General features: G+C 47.7%; 2 protein-coding genes and 2 non-coding genes across 15 annotated transcripts; 3 read left to right on the top strand and 1 right to left on the bottom strand.

Annotated features, from left to right (window-relative positions):
- Window positions 1–3,276: 3,276 nt before the first annotated feature.
- cep63 (centrosomal protein 63) lies at window positions 3,277–13,171 on the bottom strand. Of its 11 annotated transcripts, none has more exons than XM_081718162.1 (16): window positions 13,067–13,171; window positions 12,452–12,571; window positions 12,119–12,296; window positions 11,567–11,662; window positions 10,916–11,020; window positions 10,697–10,819; window positions 9,506–9,619; window positions 8,898–9,089; window positions 8,376–8,521; window positions 7,963–8,109; window positions 7,726–7,849; window positions 7,379–7,576; window positions 7,093–7,179; window positions 6,775–6,965; window positions 4,120–4,417; window positions 3,277–3,967 (listed from the first exon to the last, which is right to left on the bottom strand). In XM_081718162.1, the coding sequence occupies exons 2-16, from the start codon at window positions 12,490–12,492 to the stop codon at window positions 3,788–3,790; spliced, it is 2,220 nt and encodes a 739-aa protein (XP_081574288.1). In that variant the 5' UTR covers window positions 12,493–12,571; window positions 13,067–13,171; the 3' UTR covers window positions 3,277–3,787. The 11 variants fall into 11 exon arrangements, with proteins under 11 accessions (XP_081574288.1, XP_081574290.1, XP_081574291.1 ...); XM_081718164.1 differs by having other exon boundaries at window positions 7,747–7,849; XM_081718165.1 differs by having other exon boundaries at window positions 8,934–9,089.
- Window positions 13,172–13,789: 618 nt separating this feature from the next.
- Window positions 13,790–13,861, top strand: trnap-cgg (transfer RNA proline (anticodon CGG)). The gene has a single exon. It is a non-coding gene; the product is annotated as a tRNA-Pro (tRNA).
- A 245-nt stretch (window positions 13,862–14,106) lies between these two features.
- Window positions 14,107–14,178, top strand: trnap-ugg (transfer RNA proline (anticodon UGG)). Its single transcript has one exon. It is a non-coding gene; the product is annotated as a tRNA-Pro (tRNA).
- Window positions 14,179–15,905: 1,727 nt separating this feature from the next.
- im:7152348 (E3 ubiquitin-protein ligase rnf152) lies at window positions 15,906–18,935 on the top strand. 2 transcript variants are annotated; one of them, XM_027007756.3, is made up of 4 exons: window positions 15,906–16,153; window positions 16,948–17,563; window positions 17,816–17,929; window positions 18,498–18,935. In XM_027007756.3, the coding sequence occupies exons 2-4, from the start codon at window positions 17,250–17,252 to the stop codon at window positions 18,523–18,525; spliced, it is 456 nt and encodes a 151-aa protein (XP_026863557.2). In that variant the 5' UTR covers window positions 15,906–16,153; window positions 16,948–17,249; the 3' UTR covers window positions 18,526–18,935. The 2 variants fall into 2 exon arrangements, with proteins under 2 accessions (XP_026863557.2, XP_026863558.2); XM_027007757.3 differs by having other exon boundaries at window positions 15,908–16,153; window positions 18,278–18,935.
- Window positions 18,936–19,656: the final 721 nt, after the last annotated feature.

Here is a 19,656-nt window from a genome sequence, read left to right as displayed (position 1 = left end):
CGCTCCCTCATTTAGCAGGAATAAACAATGAACACACACACACACACACACACACACACACACACGGTTGGAAGTGGGGCTCAGATCCTCGGCGTGAGGCCTACTGCCCCCCAGAGGCCTAGTCAAGCCATGGTACAAACGTTCCAGGCGTGTGTGCCGTGTGCACGCCAGCAACAATCGTGGGAAAGCACTTATCCCTCCCCTCTTATCTCGCCGAGGAATGTCAGCTTGCCATCCAAGAGCACAAATACGCTGCAGTATTTCCATTGCCGCGGATGCGTTCTGCTGACAGAGGATGAGGCAGAGGAAAATATTTATAGGAAAGACAGGAACAGAGAATGACCCATCGTTTTAATTCCAAAGCCTGACACCATGCTTTGCAGACTAATATTACTGCTATTTAGACACCAACGTAAGTGCAAAACCACATCGCAGTAAGAAACCGCACGAGGAGTAGAGGTTTAGCCAGGCATGTGAAAGGCGTGTACATGAACATTTTCTAAACAATGTAGTACACGGAACTGTGTAAAAACCTGGGGAAAAAAACGTGCTTTGGACTTATAGAGTTTACATGGTTCGTTTATAATTCAGAACTTTCTATGGAGAAATTACAACAGACCGTGGAGTTTAATCCTAGACTTGTAGTACTTTGTCTAAAAATGTGACACTTTTAAGTCTTTACAGTGCAACACTGAAAAGCCAGAAAAGTATGTAGGTACACTGCTGGACATTCTGATTGGTGGTCACAGTTTCTGATGGTGGTCACTGCGAAAGCCTGGAATGGGAAAAACCTGGAGCATGAGATCCCACGGACCACCACAGTGAGGGAAGATGTGCGGATCGTGATAAGACCCTGTTCGTTTCTGGCCGAACTCCTCCGATATCCCAGTGTGTCTCTGACCTCTCTTCCCTTCCCAGGGTTGTGCGTTCTCTGGCGCCATGCTGCTCTGTGGGGTGCAGCCCTAGATTTTGACAGGACTTCTACACCCTGACGTTCCGCTGTGCGAACGTCGTGCCTCCCATCTGTTCTCATGCTTGTTACAGGGAAATAGTTCCTCGTGCAGGAAAAAAGACCGTCTCTCAGACAGCAACATGCCTCTCCTTTATGTAGATGTATAGCCCTGTCTGAGCCGAATGATTAGCGGGATGTTTGGAATATGTTTGAAATGTCTGGAATTCTCCCTTTTCCCCTGCAGTATATCTCAAGATTATAGATTAAAGATTACAGTAGTAGTCACTATTCTTAAAAGAGCAGGGTTGCATCTGGCCATCAAACCCTCAGCTACACTGATTAACTACAGATATAATCTGTCAAACAGGAAGCTTTCTGTGCAACTCAGTTTGCTCACTTAATACCACTTTTGCATGCTGGTATGTTGCTTTTAAATTTCACTCTTTCTTGAAAACTTTCTTGTTGCATTGAGAATCAAAGCAGACCCTCCACATCTTCACAGTTAAATCGCTTTCGCTTTGACAGTATTTGTTTTACAACCAGCTCGATATCAACTGCCTTTGTCCTGAATGTGGAATAACTGCATTTTACCATGCAAACGACGGCGAGACCGCATGCACAAAGAGTACAGAGGTCTGTTGTTTTTGGCTGCTGTCGGAGAGGCAGCGTGTTTTCATCCACGTAGTCCAAGGAAGGGAGTGGGTTTGTGCTGCACGAGGCTGGCGCCTTCGGTCACAACAATGGGCCCCCGTGCAGCGGACCAGAGCGGTCGGAGCGCTGGAATCCGCAGGGAATATCCATCCGACCAGATGGGCTCAGAGATCGGCCGAGAAAAAACAAAAGCGTAAGGCGAGCATGAAAAAGAAGGTGAAGACACTGGAGCAGCCACGCGAGTGCTTGGTTCTGCCGAACATGTCAAACAGACCAGAGTGACCACTGACAGCTCCAACCGTACAGGACAGGAGTCTGGTCTCAACCGCTGAAACCTGTGAGATACACTAACAAATGACTGCTACCACAAAAACATGACAGCAGGTACCCTCCCATAGAAACAGGTCTGCTGGAATTAGAGACCGCTCAAAGATGATGATTATCAAAGTCTGCACCAGCACTATCTGAAAGCGCAAAGACTTTCACTTTCAGATTTTCAAGTTGCACTCTGAAGTCCTGCGTTTGTGATTAGTGTTATAGGCACAGCACGTGCTTAACAGCAGCACGGCCTCAGAGAAAAGACATTTGGGAATCATCACAGTGCCCTCTGTCGGCAATAGCATGAAAAAGTGGAATGAAGGGGGAGAAGAAAAAAAAAAAGAGGAAAAGAAACCCTGAAAATCCCAAAAGGGAAGATTATATTACACACCAAAGGCCTGTATCACACTACCTACACTCTAGGACCCAAGAGCCATTCCAGAAGATAGTTCAACCAATTCGTCTTAAATTGAAACCAAATGGCACTCTTTTCACCATGTTTTTTTTTTTTTTTTTTAAATTTCAAACATTCCTTGAAATGAAACGACATAAACTAAGTTCGGGCACACGGTTGGGACCTGCTGTCAAGTTGGCCTTCATTCCAGAGATTCATCGCTTAATTGGCCGTGCGGCTCGCAAACGCTGCAAATCAAAATCGTTCCACCTTCTGCTTGCAAAAGAGTAAACTTCCACACTGCCAAAATTCCTCAGCATTGTTTGTTTGGCCTCACTGCTCTGGTAACTAGGGATACAGAATACCGATGGCAAAAACCCTTGGACCCAAGCCTAGCTAAACATACTTTCAGGGTTTAGTAATCCAAGTCAAGGAAGAATGAGGGAAAGAAGAGAAGGAACAGGCACATATCAAAACAAATTAGATCTGGAATATTCATTTTCCCTCCACAGTTGTAAGTCATTCTGAATGTAGGAGTGTTTTCTCCTCCCTGTCCCTCCTGTATCGCTCCTGCGGTGAAATACGACTCCTCCCCTCTGCACAGCAGCCAACGCCGCATGATTGCTGGTGTTTCCAGTCGCGGGATCCCACATGGATGCTATTAACATACCGTGAGTGCTGTCATGATAGACAGCGGTGTTTGGGACGACATGACAGCATTGGCACGTCCTCTGCATTCCTGGGGCAGACGCTCAGGTCACGTGACCAGGAGCACCCAGAAAAGGGCACTGAAGTGGGATTGCATGTGGGCGGGCGCACACACACACACACAATGTGCCTGATGTCAGCCATGCGTCTCTGGGTTCATATGAACGCTGGCCTCCCTTCCAAAGGCAACAGTGACAGAGAATAAAGTATCCACATAAACATGTCCCCTCCCACTAGCAGAACAGCAAAGCCCTTAAAAACAAGATTGTTTTATTCTCCCATCACAACAAACTCTTCACATGTCACATGTTCACATGTTTAAACTTTCACATGACTGTCAACTGTACTCAAAAATAGGTTGGATCAAACAGAAGGAGTGAGTGGCATTAACATTAATAAAGTGCTCTACAAAAGGGACCGGAGACTACAAAAGACACAGACGAAGAGGCAGGAAGGATGTGTGCGGCTGGGCTCTGCGTGTGTGGAGGTTACAGGGCTCCAACACTACCGCACCAACCACAGCATGGCTGAGGTGGTCCTTATTGTGCTCCAGGGGTCCCTGCACATCCTGCAGTTACAGTCTGAGCCCTGAGTCGGATTCTCAGTCTTTTTGGCTTTGACCTTTAATCTTTTCTTTTTTTTTTTCCCCACCAGTAACACTGGGAAAACATTCTCACCTCGGTACTATAAAATGCAAATGCATCCATTTAGACTAGTCTTAAAAGGCACCTCTGTGTGTGTGCGTGTGTGTGTGTGTGTGCGCATCAGTGTGCACTTTGGGGGCTGCTGTCCTTGCCCAGGTACTTATGGACAGTCTCGGCGTTCTCTTGCTTCATGCTCTGGATGTGGGAGTCCAGCCTCTGGAGGAGCTCCTCGGAGCGCAACGACTCCTCCTCCAGGAAGCGGGAAGCTACAGACACATCCGGAGAGGCAGCACAGCGCTCCTACGGAACACGCGCACACACACATGGGAGAAAAGGAAGCAGATGATCACGTAGAATACATCCACACCTGCACCTTAATTATGTGTGGAATATTCTCCCCTCTGTGTGTGTGTGTGTGTGTGTGTGTGTGTGTGTGTGTGTGTGTGGCTGACCACAGAGATGGGGTCTCCAGCAGGTCCCGAGGCAGGTGCTTTCTCCTCCCGAGCCGCAGTGCCACGCAGTGCTGCTCTCCGCTGTCCTCCATCGGCCGAGGAAGATGAGGAGCCAGAGGACGAGGGCGAGGGTAGAGGGGAGACAGGAGGCCTGCTCTCGCCCGGCTGGCCGTCGGCACGGTGAGGAGAGGGGACGGATAGCGCCTCCAGCTGCTTGAGGAGGGTCTGGATCTGACGCTCGTAGTGGGAGGAGCTCGCCTGCATGCGAGCCTCTACAGCCTGTAGCTCCGCCTCACATCTGCAGCACAGCACGTGCAGGCCAGTTTGAAAAGAATTCAAAAAACAGTGTTGCTGTCTTACAGCTGGTGTTAACAGTAGTTGATTGGATTAATGGGTGAAAACGCAGAGAGAGAAAGACAGAGAGATAGAGAAAGAGAGAGAGAGAGAGAGAAACCAGCAGGGGAGGACTTGCTTATACATGTTGCATAGCTGTCATGTGTGCTGTGTGTGGTGTACCTGCCGTACGTGCGTGCATGTGTTACTGTGCTGTGTGTACCTGCCGTACGTGCGTGCGTGTGTTACTGTGCTGTGTGTACCTGCCGTACGTGCGTGTGTGTGTTACTGTACTGTGTGTACCTGCCGTACGTGTCTGTGTGTTACTGTGCTGTGTGTACCTGCCGTGCGTGCGTTTTACTGTGCTGTGTGTACCTGCCGTACGTGCTTGTGTGTGTTACTGTGCTGTGTGTACCTGCCGTACGTGCGTGTGTGTGTTACTGTACTGTGTGTACCTGCCGTACGTGTGTGTGTTACTGTGCTGTGTGTACCTGCTGTGCGTGCGTTTTACTGTGCTGTGTGTACCTGCCGTACGTGCTTGTGTGTGTTACTGTGCTGTGTGTACCTGCCGTACGTGCTTGTGTGTGTTACTGTGCTGTGTGTACCTGCCGTACGTGCGTGTGTGTGTTACTGTGCTGTGTGTACCTGCCGTACGTGTCTGTGTGTTACTGTGCTGTGTGTACCTGCCGTGCGTGCGTTTTACTGTACTGTGTGTACCTGCCGTACGTGTCTGTGTGTTACTGTGCTGTGTGTACCTGCCGTGCGTGCGTTTTACTGTGCTGTGTGTACCTGCCGTACGTGCTTGTGTGTGTTACTGTGCTGTGTGTACCTGCCGTACGTGCTTGTGTGTGTTACTGTGCTGTGTACCTGCCGTGCGTGCGTGTGTTACTGTGCTGTGTGTACCTACCGTGCGTGCGTGTTACTGTGCTGTGTGTACCTGCCGTGTGTGCGTGTGTGTGTTACTGTGCTGTGTGTACCTGCCATGCGTGCGTTACTGTGCTGTGTATACCTGCCTTACGTGTGTGTGTATGTTACTGTGCTGTGTGTACCTGCCGTGCGTGCGTGTGTTACTGTGCTGTGTGTACCTGCCGTGCGTGCGTGTGTTACTGTGCTGTGTGTACCTGCCGTGCGTGCGTGTGTTACTGTGCTGTGTGTACCTGCCGTGCGTGCGTGTGTTACTGTGCTGTGTGTACCTGCCGTGCGTGCGTGTGTTACTGTGCTGTGTGTACCTGCCGTGCGTGCGTGTGTTACTGTGCTGTGTGTACCTGCCGTGCGTGCGTGTGTTACTGTGCTGTGTGTACCTGCCGTGCGTGCGTGTGTTACTGTGCTGTGTGTACCTGCCGTGCGTGCGTGTGTTACTGTGCTGTGTGTACCTGCCGTGCGTGCGTGTTACTGTGCTGTGTGTACCTGCCGTGTGTGCGTGTGTGTGTTACTGTGCTGTGTGTACCTGCCATGCGTGCGTGTTACTGTGCTGTGTATACCTGCCTTACGTGTGTTACTGTGCTGTGTGTACCTGCCGTGCGTGCGTGTGTTACTGTGCTGTGTGTACCTGCCGTGCGTGCGTGTGTTACTGTGCTGCGTGTACCTGCCGTACGTGCGTGTATGTTACTGTGCTGCGTGTACCTGCCGTGCGTGCGTGTTACTGTGCTGCGTGTACCTGCCGTGCGTGCACGTGTTACTGTGCTGCGTGTACCTGCCGTGCGTGCACGTGTTACTGTGCTGCGTGTACCTGCCGTGCGTGCGTGTTACTGTGCTGTGTGTACCTGCCGTGTGTGCGTGTTACTGTGCTGTGTGTACCTGCCGTGCGTGCGTGTGTTACTGTGCTGCGTGTACCTGCCGTGCGTGCACGTGTTACTGTGCTGCGTGTACCTGCCGTGCGTGCACGTGTTACTGTGCTGCGTGTACCTGCCGTGCGTGCACGTGTTACTGTGCTGCGTGTACCTGCCGTGCGTGCACGTGTTACTGTGCTGCGTGTACCTGCCGTGCGTGCACGTGTTACTGTGCTGCGTGTACCTGCCGTGCGTGCACGTGTTACTGTGCTGCGTGTACCTGCCGTGCGTGCACGTGTTACTGTGCTGCGTGTACCTGCCGTGCGTGCACGTGTTACTGTGCTGCGTGTACCTGCCGTGCGTGCACGTGTTACTGTGCTGCGTGTACCTGCCGTGCGTGCACGTGTTACTGTGCTGCGTGTACCTGCCGTGCGTGCACGTGTTACTGTGCTGCGTGTACCTGCCGTGCGTGCACGTGTTACTGTGCTGCGTGTACCTGCCGTGCGTGCACGTGTTACTGTGCTGCGTGTACCTGCCGTGCGTGCACGTGTACCTGGCGTGCGTGTGACTACTCTGGTTCTGTAGCAGGGCTCTTTCGTATTTGTCCTGCCATGTCTGGGCGCTGGCGTCCATGCGGGCACGCAGCTCTGCCAGCTCCTGCCGCAGCTGCCGGTTCTCCTGCTCCAGGCTGCCCAGAGACGACATGTAACTGTCCCGCAGACTCGCCAACGTTCTGTCTGCCCTCTACGCCCAGGGAGGAGGAGGGAGAATGGGATTAAAACCAACAGATGTGGTGGTGCAAAACGGAAGAGGAAACAACAAACGCAGACATCTAAGGAAAACGTAACGATGGTTGGATGAGGGCAAACACCTTAGGGGAACGCGACTCCACCCTCTCTAGGAGATCGTTCAGGTGCTGGTTTTCAATCTTCAGGGTTTCCAGCTGGACCTGCGTTACCTGCAGAAGCAGCACGCTGACCTATTGCTCTCCATCTCCGCATGGGATCAGCCAAATCAAATTCCATAGTCTAACCGGGGAAAAACTCTCGGCTCCAGACTAGACCGATCAGCCCGCTAACGTTATTCGCGTGTTTCGTGTACAAACGGAGTATTCGGCGTGGTAGGCTGCAGACAGTTGGCCTGCTGTGGGGCGGCACCTTGAGTTCAGCCTCTCTGTGCTCCGCCCTCTCCACCTCTGCCCGCAGCTGCCGTTCCATGCCGGAGGCGGAGCCGCTGAGTGTGGCCATGGCGATGTCACGCTGGTGAAGCTCGCTCGTTAGCTGAGACACCTCCTTCCTCATCCCCTCTAATTCACCGTGGCGGGTCTGCTCCGCCCGCTGGAGCTCCTCACGCAGCTATGAGTGCATGAACACACACACACACACACACACACACACACACACACACACACACACACACACACACACACACACACACAAAGACTGTGAAAATCTCCATTACGCTCCCACAGTATACATGACTGATACCCAGAGATCTTCAGCACCACTGCGTGCGGTCTCCTGACCCGCTTGACTTCAGCCACAGAGCGGGCGTGCTCCTCCTCCGCCTGCTTCTGTTCCTGCTCTCTCTTACTCCCGTCTGCTCTCTGTCTCCGCACGGTGTCCAGTCTGTCAGAAACCACTACACCGTTAACGTCCCCTAATCCCAATTTGAGGAACCCAGCACTCGCGCCTGGAGGCAACCATAAGGAGAACTGGAAATGACGTGAACAGCTGCTTACTTGTTTCGGAGTCGGGTGACCTCAGTTTTGAGGTGCTTCTCACAATCCTGGGAAGAGTGCAGTTTGGTGACGACTCTGTCCAACTCCTGCCTGAGAGACGCCAGGCCTGGGGATGAGCTCTGAGACGCCAGACACCCCTCCAGGGACCTGTGCCAAGAAACGAGAGAAAGACGTTCACTGGACACGCCTTTATCATCACGTCTCTCTTCCAGCCCGGGATGAGCAGGATCACTGACGTAGACGTGGGTCAAGAGGTCATGAGTTTGACCCCAGCTGAGATCTTTTGCCACCGCTACAGATTGAGTACCACTGCAGCACACTAACACCAGTCACTTTGAATGAACAAACAAACAACAAAAAAGCAACCCAGGAGCCAGTTAAAAAGCTCAGTGTGGCATGCGGCGGCTGTGTACCTGATGATGTCCTCTTTGGCCTGCAGGCTCTGTCTGAGGTAGGTCACCTGTGTGTGCAGCTGCTGCTCCTGGAGGCTCAAGCTCTGCACAAACTGATCCTGAGAGTCCAGAGTGGCCCTCAGCTCCTGCCTCTCCTCACTCAGGACCTGGTCAGAGGTGAAGAGCACAGGGCAGCCCACCAATGGTCAGCAGGGCTTCAGTCTGCCCTCTACCGCACTGCCAAGATTTGATTACAAAATAGAGCTGCTGCTTTCAGATGTAATAAAAAAAAATCAAATCTTGATTGTTTTGTTCCTGCTCATCTACACTGTGAAGAAACCAGTATAAGATGACAAATGTCCTAATAATAACAACTTTATTACTGACACGCTTCAGTGCACTGAGGGTTTATGGATAGTGATATGAGTGGATCTCTATTATCAGCTCTGCGGTTATCAATCTCATTCTCCTGCTAGTTTCTCTGGGCCTGTGCCCTACCCTCATGCCCTACCCTGGTGCCCTACCATGCCCATCGGGTTCTACCTGTCCTGGGGCGTTAGCCGCGGCGCTGCCGCTGACCTGCTGTTCCCGCTGCGAGTCCCCGAGATCGTCCTGCAGCAGCCGCAGTCTCTCCAGCTCCAGCTCCTGCGTTTGGAGAGAGCCTTGGGCCCGCTGTAGCTGGACCCGTAGCAGCTGGGCCTCCGCCTGCGCCTGCAGCCGTCCCGCGCCCTGGGCCTGTCACACACACACACACACAAAACGGATGACTGTGCTGGGTTCAGGAGCCACTGCATGCTTGTGTGCTGCCCACACATCCACCTCACAATGCTTCAGAAGGTCGACAAAAACGTGGAGGGACCAAGGGTCATCAAGATACCTTACTTGGAATAATTACTTGAAATTAAGTAGCAAAAAAAATTATAGTAAACCAACAGCAGTTAGAGTGAGTTTCTGTCCTGCTCCTTATACACCTTAACCAGGTAGTCCAGGGTAGCAGAGATCTCGACTGCATGACTCAGGTGATCTGGACTGAGAGCTTCTGTCTCACGGCATACTGCAGAGAGACGTCTGTAGGACCGGCGTCTAAATCTCAGGTGAGCAACACAGGTCTGTACACTGGCTGAGACACAGCACATGTCAGATGAGGTTACCTGCATTAGGGTGAACTGTTCTGCCAGGTTCTTCCTCTGGGCCTCTAATGAAACCACCTGCCTCTGATACTGTAGTCTCTGCTGCTCCCACTCTGCCGAGCGCTGACGGAACTCCTACAAAAAACAAAACAAAACCAAACCAAACCACTGATGACTGAAGCCTGCCGCATTTGGTGCCATTGGACGGGCATTTCAAACAACTTAAAAATGCTTTTTTTTTCTTTTGCTCAAATATTTGTAAACCAAGACACATCAAAATCTTTGTGCTGGGTGAGAGACTAAATCACAATTATCCTGGAACAGCCTGTTTAAAAAAGGGTGAATGGATGATGTTCAGTGTCTTTTCCTGTCTAGTCAGCGTTTCCATAAAGTTAATTTACAACGTCCTTGTGTGTGCCAATATATAACTATTAACACTGCTCACACACAGACCTGGTCCACACATGTACATGTATTTTGTAAAACAGCCTTTTCTATGAAATTTGGCCTTTTGCACACATACATGTTTAACTGTGTTTTAGGTCACTGAGTTTTGAAAAAAGTCGGTTTTCATTCCAGGGTGCAGATATTCAGAAACTCTGTTTTCAGTGTTGTCGTATAGACAGGCAAAACTGAATTTCTGGCTTGTAACGTCAAGCGCGTGCACAGTGATCACAGGAGGTGATTTTGATCAGTTATCGCATGAGGTAACTTTGCGCAACGGTGGACATAGTCAGAATATTGCTGCTTTCAACGCTGCCAACAGGACTTGTTACACGTTTACACATGCCCAGTTCCTCTATAGTACGATACTGAGGAGTGAGTTCCCACATATGCCGTTCCCCTTCCACGATGCGCTACGATCGTTAGCATACCGGCAAACACCATTTTGAAGCTTCTGATTGGCCAGCGCTGCGTTACGGTTACAGTTATAGTTATATCATGCTGATTTGGCATGCTCTTGACAGTGTTTTACAGCATGTTTTTGCATTTTTATGTGGACAGATTTTTTTTTAATAAACTTGTGTAGACACGAATGGTATTTTAAATTTTTTTTAAACCAAAGATTAAAAAACCCCCATTAAAAAAAACAAACACCTGTGTATGTGTGGGCCAGAAAGATTCTGTACCCTGTGCATAATCCAACCTAAAAATCTCTTAATAAACGAGGATTTTTTACGTTTTTAGTCCTGAGAGAAGCTACTGCTGTACCTCCAGCTTGCGGCTGAGGAGCAAAACCTCCCCCTTCTCCTCCACCTGACTGCGAGCTCCCTCTCGTGCCTCCTTCAGATTCTTGCGCTGTAGCTTCTCATAGCTGTGCTTCAACTTGGACAACTGCGGGGGGGGGGGGGGTGTTGTAGTTAACAAACAGCTAATGAAGGCTTGCGCCATTTTGGCAACAGTCAGGCTGTAGGACGTGAAAACACTTGCCATGCCTACCTCCTCCTTCACGTGCTGCAGCTGCCTTTCGTACTTCCCGGCCAGTTCCTGCTTGGCAGCCTGCATGTCTTCAAGCTGCTTCCCGAGCACCCTGATCTGATTGGTGGGCGTGAAGCATTGCAAGACAGGAGAGCGTGTCGTTACACAGACGGCTTGTGGGTGAACTTAAAACAAAAGGTTCAATAGGTCGAGCAGAATATGTCAGTGAGTCATGTCACGCCGATTCACGGCGGCTGAAGCCTGCGTTACATGCGTCTGGAATTATTTTACCCCAGACGGCCACGTTTTTATAGCAGACTGATTTCTGTGAAGGACCAAGAAAGACCCCACACAGGAAACAAAGCACAACAGAACAGCCATTACAACAGCCAAACCACAACAGAACAGCCATTACACACTGCATATATAATATCCATTAGTACTATTCTGTCAGAATATTTTGCATAATAATATAACTCAAGAGTCTTAAGAATTACTACAAGAGATAACAGTATACAGAAGCACTCGCCTCTCTGATCTTGACTGCTTAGGCAAGCGTAAGGCTTTTTAAGTAAGCATGAGCTTATGTTTCAATCACACTGTTACCAGGAAAAAAAAGAAAACTGGCCATGGCCAAGTGCTGCAGACACCATGCAGTTTCACCTGCAATAATCCCTTCTCCACTACCACACTGATCATATGGAAGCCTATGTCCTGGAGCCCCAGCAAGGAGGACACAGCCTGTCTGACCCTGATCATCTGCCGGGGGGGGGGGGGGGCAGAGCATCAAGGCAAGACACTGGCTATGTCTGAACCAGACACAAGAGAGTGAGTATGACAAACACCTAAGGAAAAATCTCATTCAATTAAGTCCTCAGGAGAATCTGTGTAGTGACTGGTGCTTTTAACTTAGTTCTTGGAGAACATGCGTTTGCCAGGGATGCACTCCAGCCAATCTACTGTACTGTTAGACACATTTATTGCACAGTTCTGCAGTAAATGTGTCTAACAATACAGCCATAAAGATAAATGCAGGAATTCCCTGTCAGCCGCCTTCCTCTTTCCTCTGATATCCCTCAGACACCTGCATAGTCCCTCAGGCCCTCATTAGAAGACAGGAAACCAAACCACATGTTGCAAACCCCCTAGACATACCCAAACAAAACGCCATTTCGGACAGTTAAGTTGCACTAGGTTAACCGATTTAACCCTTACCTCAGAATTCCTTTTATCCAGCAGATCTCTGGCTGACTGGAGTTCCGCCTCTCCGTTATGGAGGCGAAGCTCTAAGGCTCGCACCTCAGCCTCCCACTCGCTGCGTTTGTGATTAACCATGATGTCAATCTGCCTCATTAGCTCCTGTAGCTCTGGCTCACAGGAGGTCAGGACAGAGCTGGTGATGGAGTGACAACAACTGTTGAGTCAGATCACAGATGTGACCCATTGTGTGTATTACAAATTAGCTATGCATAGTGTTATCAAAGTCCCTCCAAAGAGTAGTGTGTATTGGGGTTTTTTTTATGGTTTTGCAGACGTTAGCCTTGCTACCTGATGTCATGATCCTGAAGTGTTCCCAAAAATGCATCCATCGTTGTCAGTGATTTTCTGATGGCATCCTCTTGACAGCAGGATCACAGGATCAATAGTCAATACTAATCATCTCACTCCCTGAGTAAAGCAAAGGTAGAGGATCTGGTTACCGTGGCCAGACCCTTTCCCTGACAACAGTGCAACGTTCAGTTAGCTGGTCCGAAATGGACACGAATGTCCTTTTTAAAATTCATTTTAAATTCACGAGAAAAACAGCTAGCCAGCTAAACTAACTGGTATCATTTTGGCTGTAGCCACTTTTTTTTGTTGCTACCTAACTGCTAAATAAATTAACTACTTTTTCATTTAAGCAAACCTCCAGTCTAGCTACAACTGAGTTATATTAGGTATCTAGCTATACAGCTGTAGTCTTAGACAGACAGGTAGATAAGACTATAGCTGTATTAACCATGTTTGATGAACTAACAGTCAGGTTAGCGTTAGCTCGCTAACAACCAATGTTCAAGCTTTGACTAGCTACTAACTAGCTAGCTCGTAAGCTTGTACTTTTCAGAACGTTATTTGCATTCCAAGCCAGATGAGTGGTAGCGATTCAAAAGCAGAACGACTTACATTTAAATCCACATTTATCCAAATCTAGCCAAAAGTTCTCTGCTAGTAGCTCGGATAGCTAACCGAGTAAACGAAGCAGCTCAGCGCAAAGCATTGTGGGTTTATTATTATGGCCCGTTGTTTCACTTAGCTCGTTAGCTATAGGCTAGCTAGCCGCTAAAACAGCGGCCAACAGTGTCGAAGAGTACGCGTAAAAAGGTGTATATGCATGTATACATGTAGCTGAAGTAGCAAACACTTGCTACTGCCCATGGACGCCAGAGAGAATGTTAATGAAATAGCAAAGGAACCGAAAGTTAACAATGCTAGTTAATCTAGCTATACAAACGTATGATCTAGTTGCATAGCAACAGGCTAGCGTTTGCCCATATATGCTACAACTTTATGCATCTTTGCAGAGCTATAGGTGAGGACAATAAACTAGATAACGCAACTGCTAGCTAATATATCGCATATGAATGAGAACTAGCTACCTAGCCATTTAAAACCTTTGTATTCTTTGATTTTCTGTGTCTAACATTGCCAGATAGCTTGGTAGCTAACGCTAATGTACTTCGACTATGTAGTTAGCTAAGTTAGCTATCTACGCAGTTAACTAGTCTTGATAGATGTCGAATGAATTCAGACTAAAAGGAGCATTTATTAAACACAAGTTAAATTCAAGAAAGAGTTACAACGGTCTTGACATGTCTATAGACACAACTAACTAGTATTTTTACACGTGGCTCGTTGGTCTAGGGGTATGATTCTCGCTTCGGGTGCGAGAGGTCCCGGGTTCAAATCCCGGACGAGCCCTGTTACTTTATTTTTTGTCACATTCACACAATGTGAAAAATATTAGATATGATGATAAACCGGCAGTAGATTACAACGAATCGCGAAGATGCCGTTCCCCAGATCAGTTAGCATATGTGTGCGCTGATTTAAATGATCTAGCTACAATAAAATCCAGATATATACACAAAAATACTGTGCAGGAGCTGACGCAATATATTCCTCCTGTTAATTTCATTTTGCCCCGTGAAAAAATCAGAGTATCTGGCTCGTTGGTCTAGGGGTATGATTCTCGCTTTGGGTGCGAGAGGTCCCGGGTTCAAATCCCGGACGAGCCCAAGTTTTTATGCTGTAAAGTGTTCTATGAAAGTCGGTTCTCCCTTCTTATCCGATCCTTCACCCAATGTATCTACATCTGGTAGTGTATAGTCATGTAGTTCCCAGAACCCGCTAAAGAACAATAATTTGGGTATGTTGAACCTCCTGTTTACTGCAATGAAAACTTTACTGACGGCGATGTATCTTTTTCAGAAAGTATATATGGCCAGTAATGATGCTAGTAACTAGGTTCTTCAGCTAATTTCTTTCCATTACATTTTGTTCAATGGCAATATTTACATGAATTGATCTGAAGTAGACTGAAGTAAACTGCCATTAGAGGGCAGCAGCGCCCATTCTGGTTTTATTCCCTATACCCCGAAAACGGTAAATATGAGGAAATAGAATTTAAAAACCTTTTCAGCCTTTTTTTTTTTTTTTTAATGTGTGATTTAGACCTATGACGTTATGAAACGCATCAATTTCACAACACTGAAGCCTGTTGGCGTGAAATGATGCCATCACAAATTTAAACAAAAACCAGTACAAAGAAAACAGACGACATACTTTGACTACAATAGGAGCGACCAATAAACAACTTTTCTGTGGTTTAATGTAGCTGACAGATCTTGGCTGGTATGCAATTAAACAGTGACATGAACACCAGTGTCGTCTATCATCTCATTTTTCGATATCCTGGATGGCATATACAGTGTTGTCCAATTAGAATGTTGCATAATTCAGTAATATTAGGCTTGGCTGACTGCACTGTCCCCCTCCAGTAAATGTATGTCGTCTGGGGCCTTTTGGTGAGATCCCTCTTTAGTGTGATAGGCTCTCAGCAGGAGTGCTGGTGTAGTGGCACGGTTGAGCCTCCGGGAGCAGTCGCTGTTTTTTTTTTTACACGCATCTGTGTCGCAGCTGAGCCAGGGCTGCAGAGGGCTCGCAGAGTTTGGGTCAGCTACTCTCCGTCTCCACCAGTGCTTCGTTTCTGAGCACGGGACCACTGCTGGCCAGATATGTAATATCTCAGGATAGTTTTCTATTATTCTTCAGCCGTTACCGTGAATAAGAAAATAAAAGTATGATTTTAACACACATTGCAGTAGCTCATCATTTAGGTATTTTTAAAGCAATAATTTCTACAGAACGATGTAGTAAAGATCAACAGGTCATTTGTGTTTAACATTAACCATCCAGGTCTATCTGTTCCTGACTATGGTACTTTTGATAAATATCTACCCGGTGTCAATAAACTGTTTTGCTGTGCTGACACACATATTTTCACTTTTATGAGCAACTCAAGGCAATCAAAAGAAGGAAGCAAAACAGAAGCATAAACATCTGAGACTACCAGAGAAATTTCCTGTTACTGCCTTTCATAAAAACATGAACGTGTTACCATAACACACACGTGTTATGAGATGTAGTGCTGAAGAAAACCAAGCCAAACCAGCTGTAGGCTCTTGGATAAAACAGGAAAGCTCCAGCTTCAGCTACTTACAGCAGTAAGGCTTTGTTTACATACATATACGTTTCATCTTCCTTTCTATGGTCTTATATTTCTGCAGCGCTTTAATGTGTGTTTACAGCCTACTGCACTAGTGTTATGGGGCAGTTGTCACAGTCAGCGTTCCCAACCCACCCCCCACCCCAAGTTGCACGGATGCTCATGGCACTCATCCACCTGCCTCTGTCTGACATACCCAACAAAGGGGGACTACGGGGACTTCTGAGAAAAATCCCCCCCTCGCTTTTTCCCGTTAAACCAAGCTGTGCCTGTAGGCTCTGCTGTGACAGTCTGTTCTGCCTCCGCCTACTCATCTCCACAGAGCCTTTAAAACAAACAGCGGCCACGTTGACAGCACAACAGGTTCCTCACTCCCATACACTCACACACACTAATTCCTCACTGGACTGCGTAACAGGACAGGAACTGTGGAAGAAGACAACAGTCACCTGACAGCCGGCAGATACAGCGACGTGCACTCTGTTGTGAGTAACTTTGTATCCTGAGTTCCCTTTTTTGATTCCTCTTGGACACGTTAATAGTACCTCTTGTAGAAGAGGTTTAATTTTTGCGTCATTTGGAGAACACAATAGCACAATAAGAGTGGAAGGATGAGAGGATGTATTTTTGAGTTCACCAGAAAGCTTGGAAGATACTGGAGGTCTGTTATTCCACACATGAAAATTAACAGATATTAAGAACTCGTCTATTTCTGCTAAATGTAGAATTTAAATGCTAAAGGAACCGTGTGCAAATGAATAAGCTGCACATTGCAAACAAACTAACTAAAAACATACAAACAAACAAACACCACTCAAACTTTGAGGGTTATATTCAACAAGCTTTTAGGATTTTCATTGTTACACTTTCCATGATGTTTTGTGTTTTGTAGCAGAGGCAAACAAGAAGTTTTTTTAAGGTCACATATTAGTATTTTCTGCATGATTATTCAGAACAGGTCAAAGGTTTCTTCCAAGAGGTCAAATTTAAATGATTCATTCTGGACGAACAGGTGGCTAGCAGCTTTGCTCTGGAACAGGGTATTATAATGATAAAGCCTCTTTATGGGTAGGGCAGATGATAGCCACGCCATCTGCTCCTGAATTTTAATTCTGATTTTACTGACACTTCATATGGAGCAGAGCAGACCTTCAGAGAGACGTGAGAGAAATAGCAGTCTGAATAAAACATTTTTAAAGTTACCATCAGGGACAAGATCTTGCACTTGCCACTGATATTTATACCTCTTTTTTGGTTGTTTGTTTACTTGCTTTTTTAGGAAGACAAGACACTACTCTACAAGTCTACCACTGCTGCAGTAGCCAGAATCAGACCACAGTTTTGGCCGAAGAGGACCTGACAGTCTCCGTAGTGTTCAGGGTGGAGGACCTTATCCCCTCCCCCCAACCAGCCAACTGTGCTGTGTTTGCTCATCCATCAGCAGGGCAGGTGCTTCTGGAGCTGTTCTTTTGCCACTCGTCACATCCAGAGTGAAGCTGCTCGGCCAGCTGCTCGGCCCGCTGCGTGATCCTGCGCACTCTTCCTCCGCGAGTCGCTCGTGCGATCCCTCGTGCGGAGGCCATGGTGCTGTGCGAGGACCTGGACTGCAGCGTGTGCTTCCAGCGCTACTCCCGAAGCAAGCACATCCCCCGTGTGCTGTACTGCAACCACACGTTTTGCGCTCCCTGCCTCGAGAAGATAGCACTGCAGCAGAATGGCATGCTGACTGTCCGCTGCCCGCTGTGCCGGCAGGTCTCCTGTGTGCGCCGGGGCGTTGCCCTGCAGGAGGCGCTGTGGATCGACAGCAGCGTGTGGGGCCGTATAGCTGAGAGCCAAGTGACAGAAGAAGAGAGCACAGCCATTTTGCAGGCCTTGGCTCCAGCGGAAGAGGAATGGTCAGCACTTACCCTCTGCAACCATGAATAAGTGACTTCTGAGTAATTACTAACACTTATTTTAGTACCTCAGGATAAGAAATGGTGTAAATGTAAACGAATACACACTGCTAATCTTACAAACAAATACAGAGAGATAGAGATCTCTAACACCTACGTTTGTGATTATATCAGGACTCTATAAGATTGTCAAGCATGTCAGATATGGCAAGAATGCTTAACCACATGTTCTGTTTGCACAACCTCTGTCAGCGGGCTGAGGGCAACCTCTAAGCACACCCGGCCCAAACTCCAACTCCCATCATTTCTGAAGAAACTGAGTTTCACCAGACAGCCCGAGGAGAGGATTGTTCCTGCTGGCAATGTGTGAGTGATCCTTTCAGATTGCCCTAGCTGATATTACCTCATATCATGAACGCGAGGATAAATATTTATTTTAGCAGTGGCTATTTCAAACCCCTCATGTACGTCACATGCAGGATTCCACCTAATGTGCAAAAACATCTATTGCAATCATGTTTTGACTCACGCTTGCATTCCTCCGTGACCACACGGGGCATTAGGCGCTATTATTTTGATGCTCTTTTTGAAAACCTTTGGGATCTCCACCTCCTTGTTTATTAAACCACACGGCAAGCCTCATATCAGCTTTGATTGACACGTCAGTTGCAGCTGGTTGCATTGTAACGGCAACGCGCTTTTGTGTTGCTGCAGTTAAGCTCAAAGGAGGGAGCAGATGCGTGAAGGACACGGAGCACAAAGGGATAACGGACAAAACCACCCCAACCAGATTTGCTCGTTGTCCATTCAGCTGTTTTAAGATGAGAAGTTTGCAATAACGCGCGTGTGTCGGTGTGAAATGAGATCTGATCACTTTTTTTTTTTTTTTTTTTGCTGTATTGATAAAATGCTAATGTTGTCTCTTTCATCGCAGGCGCATAAAATCGTGGCGAAGACTTTAGAGGGAAGAAACGGTGTAAACACTGTCATCCAAACCGGTCTCGTCCATTCTGTAGAATAAGCGTCGTGTCTCTGCCATTGTCATTTAAAATGGGCCGCCACGCGGGGCGGCCCGCCGTCTCGCCCTGACCACGGGCTACAAGGACTGCGCGTCACGCGCCAACAACCCCGAGCCGGCGCGCGGTCGTTTCGTCTGCAGGGATCTCCTCATTGTCGGATCCAGGCATAACTCTCTCACAGCAGCTGCAGCAGGAACAAATTCAGCTGTTCCCGGGAGGGAGGGAGAGAGAACCGTATGGTCTCTTGAGAAAGACCTCCCGCTGCTTGTTACTCTCCAACCTCTCCGTACAAACCTTTTAACACTAAACTTTGCTATTTAGGTTATTTATTGTGAATTAAAGATTTGTTGAATTCAAAATTGTTGGCATTTTTCCTGTATGTGTACGACTTAATGTGTCAGGACTGGGCAGTGGGATGTTATCTTTATACTGCTGTATGTTCGTTAGCTTGGAATTGTTGCCTTTGGAGTGTTTATGCAAAGGATATCCTAGCAACAGGGCTGTCTGAGACTTCTCTCGGTCCCTCCTTTCTGTCCAAGATCCTGTCCAAATGTGCAGTCCAGCGAGGCTATATTACACCTCAGAGTCCAATGGGTACAGATCTTCAGCCTCACTCGCACTTTGTGCATGCTGGCACAGTACTGTCTACTGCCATATGTACCTGAGCCCCATAAAAGAAGCCATAACTTAAGATAATAATCATAATAATAATAATAATCCTTGAAATTATGAGCTGCCTGACTGGAGCTCAGAAGACCTCAGATCTTAAGAAAACATTTTATAATTATTGAATCAACAATAAACCCATGCTGTTAAAATCTTAGCATGAAATCCAAAACTGGCTCCTCTTAGCATCAGCTGCACCAAAACTTCTCCTAATGTTTTAGAGATTAGCCTGAAGATCGTGGCTTTAAAATAAAGGATTTAAAACCATACAGGTATGATCAGCTTCAAAAGGATAGAGAAGGGGTAGTTTTAGCAGTCGTGGTTTGTGACTTAATTTGTCAACTAATTTGTTGCAGTTTGTTCATTTGGGAAATTGCTCTCGCTCATTAGAAGTCCCAGGAATCCTCC

Source organism: Electrophorus electricus, chromosome 7, assembly GCF_041902795.1.
Source record: "Electrophorus electricus isolate QZ-2024a chromosome 7, ASM4190279v1, whole genome shotgun sequence".
Taxonomy (NCBI): domain Eukaryota; kingdom Metazoa; phylum Chordata; class Actinopteri; order Gymnotiformes; family Gymnotidae; genus Electrophorus; species Electrophorus electricus.
The sequence above is the reverse complement of the archived record's forward strand: the minus strand, read 5'-3'. Positions and strand labels throughout refer to the sequence as shown.

Excerpts from the sequence above, each read along its gene's own strand:
- cep63 (XM_081718162.1), bottom strand. The coding sequence starts at position 12,492 with ATGGATGCATTTTTGGGAACACTTCAGGATCATGACATCAG. Across the intron at positions 10,820-10,915 it reads TGAAGGAGGAGGTAGGCATG|TTGTCCAAGTTGAAGCACAG; the intron begins GCAAGTGTTTTC and ends CCCCCCCCGCAG. Across the intron at positions 7,180-7,378 it reads ACAGAGAGGCTGAACTCAAG|GTAACGCAGGTCCAGCTGGA; the intron begins GTGCCGCCCCAC and ends CTGCTTCTGCAG.
- im:7152348 (XM_027007756.3), top strand. The coding sequence starts at position 17,250 with ATGGTGCTGTGCGAGGACCTGGACTGCAGCGTGTGCTTCCAGCGCTAC. Across the intron at positions 17,564-17,815 it reads GCTCCAGCGGAAGAGGAATG|CGGGCTGAGGGCAACCTCTA; the intron begins GTCAGCACTTAC and ends AACCTCTGTCAG. Across the intron at positions 17,930-18,497 it reads ATTGTTCCTGCTGGCAATGT|GCGCATAAAATCGTGGCGAA; the intron begins GTGAGTGATCCT and ends CTTTCATCGCAG.